The 14,237-nt window shown below is 31.3% G+C and overlaps 3 protein-coding genes across 5 annotated transcripts in view; 2 read left to right on the top strand and 1 right to left on the bottom strand.

The window, feature by feature from the left end:
* Positions 1-435: 435 nt before the first annotated feature.
* On the top strand, positions 436-1,297 carry LOC124492568 (putative RNA 2'-phosphotransferase). Its single transcript, XM_075735438.1, has 3 exons — positions 436-710; positions 763-984; positions 1,294-1,297. The coding sequence occupies exons 1-3, from the start codon at positions 436-438 to the stop codon at positions 1,295-1,297; spliced, it is 501 nt and encodes a 166-aa protein (XP_075591553.1).
* On the top strand, positions 1,178-3,451 carry LOC124492565 (uncharacterized). The gene is made up of 2 exons (XM_047055486.2): positions 1,178-1,923; positions 1,978-3,451. The coding sequence occupies exons 1-2, from the start codon at positions 1,304-1,306 to the stop codon at positions 3,308-3,310; spliced, it is 1,953 nt and encodes a 650-aa protein (XP_046911442.2). The 5' UTR covers positions 1,178-1,303; the 3' UTR covers positions 3,311-3,451.
* Positions 3,373-14,237, bottom strand: part of LOC124492561 (uncharacterized) — a 41,387-nt gene continuing 30,522 nt past the window's right edge. The window contains exons 1-6 of one of the 3 annotated variants that reach the window (XM_075735365.1): positions 10,335-10,417; positions 8,034-10,208; positions 5,707-6,597; positions 5,158-5,634; positions 4,918-5,100; positions 3,373-4,845 (exon numbers count right to left, since the gene is read on the bottom strand). In XM_075735365.1, the coding sequence (XP_075591480.1) occupies positions 4,294-4,845; positions 4,918-5,100; positions 5,158-5,634; positions 5,707-6,597; positions 8,034-10,208; positions 10,335-10,367 (4,311 nt within the window). In that variant the 5' untranslated portion in view covers positions 10,368-10,417 and the 3' untranslated portion in view covers positions 3,373-4,293. Of the gene's footprint in view, positions 4,846-4,917; positions 5,101-5,157; positions 5,635-5,706; positions 6,598-8,033; positions 10,209-10,334; positions 10,418-14,237 lie in introns of those variants that run through there. The other 2 variants (XM_047055482.2, XM_047055483.2) reach the window with 2 other exon arrangements.

The following is a 14,237-nucleotide window of genomic DNA, read 5'->3' as shown; positions in this document are numbered from 1 at the left end:
TTTTTTTTTGAAATTCAAATACAATTTATAAACGAACCATATCGATTGAATCAACATTTCTTTTCTGATGGAGGTCCAAAGACTATTTTGTTTACACTTGTTGTTGTTGTTGTTGTTGTTGCTGTCAAGCTAAATTAACCATGGTTCATTTATAATTATTATAGGCATTTGATTGTTGATAGAGTAACAAATAAGTTTTAAAAACTTTTCATCGTTAATAAGATGACCATATGGACATTTTTTTTCAACTCCAAATGTTTTGTGAATATGAATGAAAATCATAAAAAAAAATTGTAAACTTGATTTTTATTTAGTTACACATGTTCCTCACGAGATGGCGATTAGAAAAGATTTTTATTTTTATTTTGGACTGTTTTGTTATTTTTTCATCATCATGTTATTAAATTTCAAATGATTCTTTTTTTTATAATAATTATGCCAATTAATTCCAAATACATTTCCTATCTTCTTCGTCATGATAACCGAATCGAAAATATTGTTGATGATCATGGTTTTATCAGTTTAGATGATTTGAATCGAATAATTTGGAATGATAAACATGAACTAATCAACGAACAACAAATGATTGAAATTACTGAAGATCCGACCACTAAAAAACGGTTCGAATATGAATATCGGCCAATTGTTGAAGCCACCAAAAACCTTAAATTATATATTCGAGCATTGAATGGACATTCATTTCGTTTTACGTGCTAATATTTTCGAACCTTTGGCTTACAATGATAAATCATCGTCGTCTAGATATATTTATCATGTTACTAATTCACATCTAGTCGAAAATATTTTGAATGAAGGTTTAAAACCTATGGCTCGGCAATTTGTACATTTATATGAACAGAAAAATTCTGTTAAATATGATGGAAAACGTAACACATTGCTTGAAATCGGTCCTATCAATGAAGAAATTGAACTTTTTCGTTCGAAAAATGGCTACCTAATGTGTCCACATATTATCCCTCCAAAGTATATAAAACCGATTAAAAGATGATGAAATTTTGCAATACTATTTTATTAATTTAAAAGCGAAAATGAAAATAAATGATGAAATCATTTTAAAATCAGTAAAAATAATTGGTTTAAATTTTTTCTCAAAGATGGCAATCAAAGTATTTGAATTTTTTCTTCTTTTTCCTCCCTCTTGAGCAATTTTCGCTGTTATTGTTGTTGTTTTTGTTAAACATCAGCAGTGGCCACACACTGGGGATCGGTCCAAAGTGATGAAGATCTGCCAGAAAAATAATTTAATTTTTATTTGATATATCTTATTGTTAGATAAACAACAATGGCAAAAGTATTAATAACTTTATTATTGTTTTTGTTTGGAACCCTCCTCATGACTACGTTTACAATGGCTTTCCAATCAAACTATCCATTCAATGATCTACCATTTCATACGACCACTTTGATTGATGAAACCTCTTCCAATGATTTGTTCGAATTAGATCATTCATTATCAATGATGAATCATTCAAATTGTCAAGAAATTTGGTGTGAATTACAACCAAATCCATACAATAATTACTATGATGATATGATAATTGGTTATGGTGAAGAGAAACGCGATACAGGATTCTGGTTAGAACCACCACCCGATGATATTCTATTCATACCGCCACCACCAATGCCAGCAGCATTGCAAGCATTTTTTAGCTCAATGGAAAATGAAACAATGCGAGAATTCATCATTGGAGAAGATCCGATCGAAGGTGTACGATGTAATTTTTGTAAATTGTTTTCCGATCCCAAAGTGTATCAAGATGATGATGGTATTGGTTCAATGTATCCATCATCATCTTCATCATCAAAAAGCAATGAAACATTCATCTCTTTGTTTTATGCTCTAATATTCTCTTTAGTATTTGTAATCCTTTGCATAATTTGCCTATTGATTAGATATAAAAAGTAAGTGAAAAAAATGAACAATGATAGTTTGGATATTAAGTATTCTTATTTCAGATTTAGAATTTTCTCTAATTATGCATGCCCGGTATGGTCTTCTTCGAATGGAGTGATTGGACATCATAAATCGTCATCATCCTCATCTACTTCACCATCAGATACATGTCTATCACCGGTTGTCAATGAAAAATCACCACAATCAATCATAATGGATGCTTCATTAGCTTCTTTGGGTAAAAAATCGACAATATCTACTACTGGAAAATATTGGAAACGTGTTCCAAATAATGTTTCCGGCAATGTATTATTTATGGATGATCGTCGAGGATTACGTTCTTTGGGAGGTTCTTCCACTGGAATATCTGACCATCCTTATAGCGATGCAGCAAGTTGTACTTCAAGTCCTGTTTACGCTGAATTAGATCCAGCTGTTGCTGGTTGTGCTACTAATCAACCTATGATTGGTCCTTTGATACGTTCATCATTTGGAACTCCTACTTATGGAGGTGGAGGATATTCATCATCAAATACCTACACTGAAGTACCTGAAGGAATCGGTCATCGGCATCGACATCATTTGGACCAAAGACATCATGCATTGTCATCGAATTTGCTTTCAGATTCTTCCACATATGATAATGCAGCCTATTTATCAGCATCATCTCAGCCATTCATTCAATCAGGTGGATATAACTCACGATCATTACGACGTTTGGCAGCTCAACGTTCAGCAGCTATAAATGCTGCGGCAGCTTCAAATCAAATTTCAACACCATTATTGTCAAATCAACAATATCCTCCTTATCATCCTTCTGGAAATCATCGTCATGGATTTTTTCCTACTGGTGGAAGACCAATGAAAAAAACACGTACCAATGGAGCAGCACCATCAGCAATTAACTATTATAAATATGGAAATACTGTTTCATCCAGGCAATCCATGATGAATCACTATGTTAGTAACAATCATGAGACAACGATGCTCACCAATGAGACTGATCTGAGTAGCATCATTGGTCATAATGAAAATGATGTCACCTTATTCAGTTCATTCATGCATAATTCGATTCCCAATTCCAATGGCTTAGAAATCATTGGGCAACGAAATACATCTGCATCCTCATCACAATATACAGAAATGCCATTGATACCAGCTTCATCGACATTTAGTAGCCAAATGAATGCTTATCGTGGAACAATGTCTGAGACACATTCAAATAATGATCTCAATTCGGCTGCTTCATCATCAACCACTTCTGGAGGCGAACAACGAAATACTGGTGGTGGTACATCTACAAATTCAACTGGATCATCCGTAACTGGTTCATCATCGACATCCATGAAACGACCATTACCACCAGTGCCAGGAACCGGTGGTATTCAACTTTAATAATAATAATAATTTTTTTTTTTTTTTTTTGGTTTTATAATTAGAAAATACTCCGAATGAACTTTTGATTAAATATCAAATAATAGCTTCATTTTATTGATGAATAAAATAAATGATTTACACATATATAAGATACACAAATAATAAGGATGCAGTACAAATAATTAAATTCTGTAAATGTTTTTTCTTTGTTTGTTTGTTTATTGTAAAGCAATACAAATCAAGGAATTTAACAAAATATTCTTTCATTGACAATTTTTTTTTTTTTTTTTGAAAAATGAAGTTTTATTCATGATAGTCGCATTGAATCGTTATTTTAAATCATTCTTGTCCTCGCGTGATGGATCAATAAATGAATTCGATGATGGATGCAATAAAATAAAAAGAAATAATCATTAAACTTTTTTCATTCATATATCTTCGATCAAAATATGGATGAAATAATAATTGACAAGAATCACAATTTATAAAGAGAAAAAATTTGCTTAAAATATGATCACTGTGAACAAGAACAAATGAAATGAAAAAAAGATGGTGGGTTGGTGGTGTGAGTGTATGTGTAAGTTTTCTATGTTAATATGAACATCAAAGAGAAAAATAATTTCGGAAAAAAACAATTCAAAAAAATTCGTCATTCAACCAAAAAAAAAAAAAAAAAAAAAAACATTTACATTGTCCAAACAGATTTACACATGATTGACGATTGATCAAATTTAATAAGAAATGAAAAATGATATTTGCCAGCTGATAATGAGAATCATTTTGATTGTAATTATCAAATTTTATGCTTAATAATAAGTAAACTTTTCTTCGTTCTCTCATTGAGGTTTCATGAGTAATGAGTGGGATCGTGTGTGTGTGTGTGTTTATGTGATTATTTTCAGTAATATAATCAAAAATTATACTAAATGATTTTTTTTATATTGAAAACAATTCAGGTAGATCATTGTGGTCACTGGTATTGGAAATGAAACATTCGAATTTTATTTTTCATTCGTTTGAGAAATAAAATCAGGCTGAGAATTGTCATTTATTTGGTCAGCCGATTGTAGCTGATCAGCTAAACATGTCATATTTTCTTTAACATATTTTTTAGGATTGCTTTGTTTTCGTTTCTTTGTGCTATGACCAGAGCTTGTAGTATTTTCAGTTTCAATTGAAGATGTTGATGCTACACTTGCACAAGGAGAATTGGCTGACATTGATTCATCAAAATCATCATCTGAACGGATACGTTTCGATGAACATTGATTCGTTTCCGATGATTGAGAATCATTATCATTGGTATTTTCAGTTTCAGAATAATAGTCACTCATTTCATTTTGGTTTGATGGTGTAAGCTGTTGGTCATCATCATTGTCGATTGTGGAATTTGCCAAAAACGAAGACATTTTTGACTGTCCATCGGTCATTATTCGAATAGTGTTTGCCGAAATTAAATCATTAGATTCTTTACCATCACTCGTTTTCATATCTGAAATATTTTGATTTTGTTGGCTAGATTCATTTTCGACTTTTTTATTTTTGAAATTATGCTATTATATAAGATTCAAATCAATCAAGAATCAATATTGAATGATAGGTAATGAATAGTTTAAAAAACTTACATTTGGTGTACGTTTACGGTGGGCAATAAAATCTCTACGCATATGTATCGGTCGATCACGATTATGTAGTTTATAATAAAGGCCACAAGCATTACAAACAATCTCACCACGAACATTTCGCCGCCATTCACTAGATTGTGTAACACCACAATTAGTGCATTGAACATCGCGAGGTTTCGACTGCTGAAAAGAATGGATGAAAAAAAATTAATTTTTGATTAGAATATGATTGAGACTAACCTTTCGCCCTGAATGAGAACTGTTTGTTGAATCGGAAGATTTTCTTTGATTAGCACATCGACCACAAAGATAATGAGATAATGATCCATAACGTTTCAATTGAGTCATACTGCCCAATGCACCACAATTAGCACATTCATGTTGTGTATGATCGGTCGGTGATTTATGACCATTCGATGAAGAACAATCATCACTTTCACCATTTTTATTGCCTACAATATTCACATTTGTATCACCATTCGATTGGTTCGTTTGATTCAATAATCCATTCAAATTAAATGCTTGTAACATGGCTGCTAAAGCTGGATTACAGAACATTGATTGTAAAGAGGTGGGATCTAATGGAAACGATCCGGATTGAAGAATTGCTGACATCAAAGCTGTTTGTGTTTGGGCAGCAACAGGATTGTTGGCATTCATTGCTGACAATTCAAATAACCGTTGAAACGGCGCTAACGCAGTAAGATTTTGATGATTCTGTTCAGAAAAAAACAACAATAATTTCATTATTAATGCTAAATTAATTCGGAATATATTTTAAAAACTTACATTATCACTATTATCATCATTGGAATGACCGTTGTTATTGTCAAGATGTGATGATGCAATTTCTCCAGATTGTTCATCGCTGATTGTCAATTCTTGTTCATCAACATCATCATCATCATCATCGCTATTTTGTTCGGATTTGATCTGAGGTTGAGATGGTGGTTCAATAGATGATGATGGATCATCATCATGCTGAGAATTATCACCATAATTTTGATGATGAATTGTATCAGATGAATCATCTGATTTCACATCAGCTAAATTATTCGATGATTTGATCAAATTTTGTGCGTTTGATATTTGTTTAACCATCGAGTTTATGACATTAGTTGGACTATCGACACTTTTATTATGATTATCAACAATTGATGGTGAATGATTATGAAAGGCACTAGGTTGTTGTTGTTTGTTGATCAGAGAGATTGGCTGATCGGATGAATGACTGTTTTTGTTTGAATTTTCATTTTCATTATTATTACCGCCAGAGATCATGAAAACTTTAGGATTCTGTTGCATTTCTGTTTGCAATTTAGTCTGATTAAATTGTTGAAGATTGCCTACAAAATTATTCGGATGTTTAAGCATTGAATAATTAGGATGATGGCCATTGACGGTTTGATGAAATGGTGATGATGATTTCAGCATAGAAGTACCACCAACATTGCCGATAGTGATAGCAGAATTTTTATTACCAGTCTTTGAATTACCAGTTAATTTTGAATAACGATTTCGTGGATAGACAATATCTTTACGCATCTCGACTGGACGATTGACACCATAAAGTTTATAATAAAGGCCACAAGCATTACAGGCCACTTGTTTATTGGCTGTACGACGCCACATTGATGATGTTAACGTCCCACAATTCGAACATTGTTTCGGTTGTTGATTCTTCAATTTTGTTTCAACATTAAGATTAAGATTAACATTTTTCGTAACAACATTTCCGGTTGATTTTAATTTCGATATCGATGACCATGAACATGGTATTGATGAGGATTGATTTTCCATGGAAGAAAGAAAAAAATTTTTTACAATAAAATAAATGAATTAGTCGTTGTTTGAATGAATAAGGAACGAATTTAATTTAATTTCTGAGACAAGCATCAAGAAAAAAAAAATCAAAATGAACAAATTTTGTTGATATTCCAATCTAACGGCGTATTAAAATAACGGAATAAATTCTATTGCACACATTCCAATGATAATCACACACATATATATACAAGAATCGATCGAAGTTCTTGTTGCTTTTTTGTTCTTCATCACTATCATCATCATCATAGAGTGTTGGCAAATGATATCAACTTTTTTTCCATTGCCCCCCATATAACTAACTATTTTGAAAGATCGAACTGCCTATCTATCTTTTCAACAAGCACAACACACACACACACACACACACAGAACATGTATAGAGCCAGCGATCAAGCGATCGAAAATCATACAGAGATCATTTAAGAAGACGACGAAGAAATCAACTAAACAAAAACATATATATAATACAATTTTAGACAAGAAGTACAGAACATTCCTTCAAAAAATTTGCTATTATCTGGCAAATAATATTATTATTGCTTTCCAGTGAACAAAATGAAAAGAACAAATGCATCATGGTGGTGGCTATATTTTGTTTGTGTTTATGGGTTTTCGGTTTGATGGAGCATTGAAAGATTTGTTGCCTTTTTTCCAATGTTGACGAACTAAACTAAAATCTAATGCTTAAAAATGACGGCACCATTTATCCAAACGACGATATCATTTTGGTTGCAACAAAAAGATGATGATGATGATGATGACGATGAAAACAAAATCAAGACATAAGCCTGGATTTTTTGTTTACAATATACGGTTTTTTTTAAACATAACATCAAATGCAACAACTTGTGTGCTATTTCACTTGTATATTTTTCGTTTATAATAAAATAGAGTAAAGCTCTAATCTCTTTTTGTTCAAAAATATTCATCTTTTTTTTCATTCGTATATTCTGGTCTGCTTTTGAAGAAAAAAAAATGATGTGTGTTCTCATAAACTTTATCTATCTAATACCGAAACAAAACAGAAAAAAAATCAGGCTATTTTTAGGAACAACGAGCTCGCGTTCATCAAAGTTGAAAAACTTTTTCCTATACGCCATTTTTTTTTGTTTGTTTGATGGTTTCACTTTTTTTCCAATAATCATAATCATCATAATCATAATTTCTGTTACCCGAATCATTAAAGAATGTGTCAAAAACATCAATTCTTCTTTCAAATATGATGAAATAATAGAATTTTTTTCTTTCTTTCAATTTTTTTTTATTAAAAATCTATAAACGATACTTACGGTTCTTTTACGAGGTTGTTGAATACTGGCCGGTGGTCTATCTTCACCATTATATTTCTTATATAATCCACAAGCATTACATAGATAATGTCCATTTCCATTTGTTCTCCATTGGCTTGTACTTTGTGTACCGCAATTTACACATTCACGTTCAAATTTGATGGCATCAATCTCGGAAACAGCAGCAGCGGCAGCAAAAAATGCACTCGCCGAATTTGGTGATAATGGACGTGATAAATCTCTTACTTGTGGATATTCTATACCGGCGGCATTTCCGGTTTTTCCTATTGATACATTTGATAGATATGGAGGTATCGCCATCTGTTGGACACGTTGATTGGTAAATGCTGTTGACGATAATGATGATGGCTCTATTGTTTCCCGTACATATCGGTCGGCATCAGCAGCAGCATTTTCAATAAATGTATTGCCATTATCTCCACTTTCACTTTCCAATATGGAATGATTTAATGATCCGGCTAGTACGGCAGTGTTGAACATAGTGGTTAAATCAACACCTTGTGATTTGTTCTGTGTATGATTCATTTGTTTTGATGTGTTTTGATTACCAGACGTAGGACTAGTACCACTTGTAGAATCAGATTTACTACCAAGCATCAATGCTAAAGTTGTGGCCATCGTACCATTAGGTTTACGGTATTTGATTACAAATGGATGTGTTTTAATGCCAGTTCCGGATGTTGTTGTTGTTGTTGTTGTTGTTGTTGATGTTGATGATGATGATGACGATGATGATGTTAAAGGTGATGAAATATTGGTCGTCGATGTGATTTTCGTGTCAACTGTCGATGTTGATGATGAAAATGTCGACGGTTGTGAACAGCTCGAATTAACGGCTATGGTTGAAGATTGAGACTGATGAATAAGCGAATTTGGTGTTAATCTATTTATAATTGATCGTTGTGTATGAGAATTATTGGCTACAATCGATACACTCTGTAATTTATTATCCAAATCAGGTAAAATCGATATGACGGATGGTTTTGTTGTTCCGGTTGTGGTTGTTGTTGAAACAGGAACTAGAGCAAATTTTTTATTATTTAAATTTGATGCAGAAATTCCTAACGGAGCGTTAGGTGACGGTTGGTCGATGATTTTTACAACGCAACTAGACGACACTGACAATGACGATGATGATGTTGTTGGCGACGATATGGATGATGATGGTGTAAATATCGACTGCGATTGGATCAAAGTTGAACCTTCTTCTTCTTTTTTTTCTTCAATCGTATTGTTCGACGAAACAGCAACTGAGACACTATCATTAGAAAATGTTGTGCACGACGTTGACGACAAAGACGAAGATAATTGTTGAGTCAGTGAGTTTTTATTTGATTGTGGTTGTGGTGGCTGATGATAATGAAGATGATGATTGCCACTAGTTGTCGAAGAAGTAGAGGAGGATTGAGATATTGATAACAAGGATCGATTACTATGATTATGATTATTATTATTATTATATTGAACGATGTCACTGTTAGTGGACGATAACGAAGTTGTCGTTGTTGCTGTTACTGCTGTTGTTGTTATCGGTACAGTTTTTAATGTTGTCACAGATGGACTTGGTTTAGATGACGAATTTTTTGAATATTCATCTTTCACAACAATCGATGACGGTGTTATTACCTGAATATTAGATGATTTTGAGCCAAATTGTTCAAATGGATTAAATGGCTGGTTTTTTTGATTATTCACTTTTAATTGTTGTTCATAAGTTGGATTTCTTTTATTCTTTTCACAATGTTGTTCACCAATTACAATTTCAGCAATACATTTTCGTTTAATTCTTGTTTCTTCGGCAATACGATTCTCTTCCTCTTCGGTTAATATACATTCAGGATTAATCAATGTCAACAGGTCATCAATTTCATCATCCTGTTGATCGGCAACATCATCTAGAAATGAATAATGACTTGTATAATCTAATTCAGGATGTGTACCACAACCGATTGGAAAATTATCTAAACAATCATATGATGCTGAATATAATAATTGAATCTCATCTTGTTGTTGTTGTTGTTGCTGTTGCTGTTGTTTTAGTTTCTGTTGTTGTTCTATTTCTTGTTCCGATTCAGTAGTTTCTGTTATTGATTCACCAGCAATATTGTTCACTGTGTTTGAATTCTTATTATTAGTTTGTGACAAATCACATTCCTATATATATAAATATATTGAATTTGTAAAAAAAAAGATAAAAAAAAAAGAAAAAATTTTTATTAGACAAAATATATTTAGGACAATCGAAAACAATCATATTTTGATTTTAGTGTAAATATATACAATGAAAGCAGTACGAAAAAAAAAACATCTCATAAATGATCATCTTCTCCTCTACCACCACCACCACCAAACAACAACAACAACAACAACAAACAAATACAAAGGATTTATATCAAAAAAAAAACATTGACTATCTAATAAAAATTAGATAAGCATTATACACACACACACACACACACACACACACACACACACACACACACAGACATAGACAGAGAGACAAATATAATTTTATCTTCTAAGAAATGAAATGATTAATATCTATACAAGTGATCTAATCGGATATCATTTTTTTCACATTTTCTTAACATTATTATAAGACAAAAATTATTCACTGTTATACACAAAATTTTTCTCCTATCTACAGGAATTTTATCTTATTAAGATGAAAAGAAATTTTGTTTTGTTTTGTTTTGTTTTCTTTATGCTTTACACATATGGTGTTATCATGACAATCATCTATAAAATGTGGAAAAGAGAAACTTTTCCTATGTCAAACAAATATATCAATGAATTGGATTTTTTCAATAAATAGAAAAAAAAGAGATCAATTCAAAGAAATTTTGATTTTTTTTTCTCAAAGTCCAATTGAATGAATCAAGATCTAAAGTGTGGGTGGTGGTGGTGGTGATTGTGGGTGCGTCTTTCCAACCCCTCCCAATTGATCTGTCCATCATCCGGAGAGAGAAAAAAAAAATTTTCATATATATCCAAATTTAATCTTGAATTTCTTTCCACTATTCATAAACACAACACTAAAAAAAAAATCAATTTCCGATTTGATAATCTAAATATCAGAAAAAAAATGATAAAAAAAATATGGCCATCCAACCAAATAGCAAGCAAGCAAGCAAGAAATTTTTTTTTTTATATCCATCACCACTCCCCAAATGTATATATCTCGATCGATTGATATCATCATCACCATCATCATCATCATAATCATCATCGATTGATCGATCAAGTAACCACACACACACACACACAAGAAAGTCCGATAACCAATACCGACAAGAACAAAAAAAAAATACATTTCATCAATTACCAAATTGGATGATCATACACACACACACACACACACACGCCAAGCAAACAAAATGTTTCATCTTCATTTTTTTTAACTGATGATGATGATGATGATGATTTGTCATCGTCGTTGTTGTTGTAGTCGCACGAAGAAAAAAAAATATACAACAACAACAGCAGCAGCAACAGTAAAGGCCAAAGTTCTGGTCCTGTTACTAAGCTTGATTTTTTTTTCTCCTCTCGTTCTTTACTCCTCACACTCTTTGATTATCTATCGAATTTTTTTTTATTTCAAATTCAAACTGTTTAAAACCAAAAAAAAACCACGAAAATATATTCAATGCTTGGCTCGTAAAAAAAACCAAATCATAGATCTGTTTTGCGTTTCGACTCTGGTTCACCATACACACATACTCACAACGATGATGATTATGATGAAGACAGGTCATTGGTAATAGTAAAGAACTAACCGATAAGATTATCATATAAAAGATTTATTGTTGTTGTTGTCAATGAGCGCTAAATATCGAACACACACACATGGAAAAAGAAATTTTTTTTTCTTTATTTTGTTTTCGAATATAGAGTGAATGAGAGATTCGATCAATTTTTTTCCAATTCAATTGCTTTGATTTTAAATTGGGAATGAAAATAAAAAAAGATTGGCCTATGAATTGCATCATTTCTATATATATATTCATATATATCATATAATGAAAAAAATATACAAATTATGATGATAAAATGATAAAATTTTCTCCACACATACACACCATTTTTGAAGATCTTTAGACTAATAAACCGAATTTGGCGATAAACAATTTTATCAACAAATGAGATTGTTAACAAACAAAAAAAAACCCAAAGAAATTGAATCAAAATTAAAACAACAACAACAACAACAAAAAAATCAAGAACCAAAGAATTTGTTTCAGTACATTGTCAAACATTCTGAACTACATATAACGGAGGTTTTCATAATCTACGTTACACAAACGTCATCACACACATGACTGCGGCAAAAACGTTTGACGTAAAACAAAACAAGAATAAAATTCATAAAAAAAGGAAATTCATAGAATCTAATTGTTTTTTTTTTCTTTGAAAGTTGTGACGAATAGAAAACCAAACATCAAAGATCATTATCGCACAACGAAAATAGATAGATAAAGATATTGTGGTAATGGTGGTGGGGAGAAAGAGAAACTGAGAGAAACATCCATGTGGAGATAAATATAGAATAAATAACATTATTATTAAATATAAATATGGAATATTCTTTCATAAGAGTGTCGATGAAAGTCAAAACTTTTTTTTGTTTTGTTTTTTTGGCCAGATTTTTTCGATAACTATAAAATTGAATTGAAATAAATGCACTTACAATCATTTGTGTGTGTGTGTGTGTGTGCGATGGTTGTATCTTCTCGAATTTATCTTTTTGTATTTTTGTATTTTTTTTTATTTTTTTTTATTTTATTTCTGAATATGAATATAATCAGTCAAAATTCCATCAGGGCAAAAGATTGTTATTATATATTCATTTTTTTTTGCATTTTCACTGATGAAAGAACGGGAAAAAAAACCCGAAAATACAAACTAAAAAAACACGCACACACACACATACAGACAACAAAATAGATTAAGCAACTTTAGGTCTTGGCAACAAGATTAGATAGATTTTTTTTTGCCCATTTTCAGTTTTTTATTCGTTCGTTTTTTTTTATTTCTTCATCATCGTTCTGGTTTCAGTTTTGATGATCATTTTTCTTTCTTTCAATTTTTTTTTTCATATATATTTTGATTATTATCTTTGCACATCACTTGCATACAATCACACACACACACACACACACACACATGTTGAAAGCAGGCAAAAATTTTTACCAAATATCACACACACACATACACTTGGCTGATATCAAACAAAACAAAACAAAAAACCAGAACACAACAAGAAAAGATAATGAAAAACAAAGATGAAAAAAAAACATTAAAATTTAAAAATTTTCTGGAAAATTAAATCATCATCATCATCATTAATCGATTCACACACAAACACAATCGGAAGAATTCCAATTGCAACAAAAAAAATCAATAAAAAAAATAACCATCAATGTTTGATCTTAATAAAATAAACTTCTCATAACTACAATCGATAACACATACACACACACACACACAGAAACAACAACAACAAAAAAAGTCAAAGTCAAAGACCAATGGATGGATGGATGGATGGATAGATAGATAGATTAGACATACAGATACCGGATAGATTATGAATATATATGTAGTGTGTATAGACATGGTTGGTTTTTTTTCTTTATCTATCTTTCTCATTTTTTTTTTTGTATTTTAGTGACAAAAGAACTTTAATGATAATCTTTCTTTTCTTTATTTCTTTCAAACACACAACATTCAAACTGATAACAAACTTTTTTTTTCTTTTGATTACTTGATATCTATCATCTTTCAATGTACATCATCATCATCATCAATGATCAACAAGAATTATCTTTTAAGTTTAGAACACACACACACACACACATACTGTGTGATACATCGTGGACAAGACGTGATGATTGTCAGATCATTAAATATAAAAAAAAAATTTCTATACAAAAAAAATGAAATGATATTGTAGAAGAAAATAAAAACACACACACAGACATATATCTAGTTAGCACATTCAATTTGAAAAATGATTTTGAATCTTTGAACTAATTCTAATCTCAAATTTCACACACACACACAAACAATTTATCAAATAATCAAATCGAATGAAAAAAAGGCCAAATGATTAGGTGATAAACACACACACACACACACACACACACACACACACACACACACACACATCGATACTGATGATGAACG

The sequence above is a fragment of the Dermatophagoides farinae genome, chromosome 1 (genome assembly GCF_024713945.1).
Source record: "Dermatophagoides farinae isolate YC_2012a chromosome 1, ASM2471394v1, whole genome shotgun sequence".
NCBI lineage: Eukaryota > Metazoa > Arthropoda > Arachnida > Sarcoptiformes > Pyroglyphidae > Dermatophagoides > Dermatophagoides farinae.
This window is presented reverse-complemented; position numbering and strand designations above follow the sequence as displayed.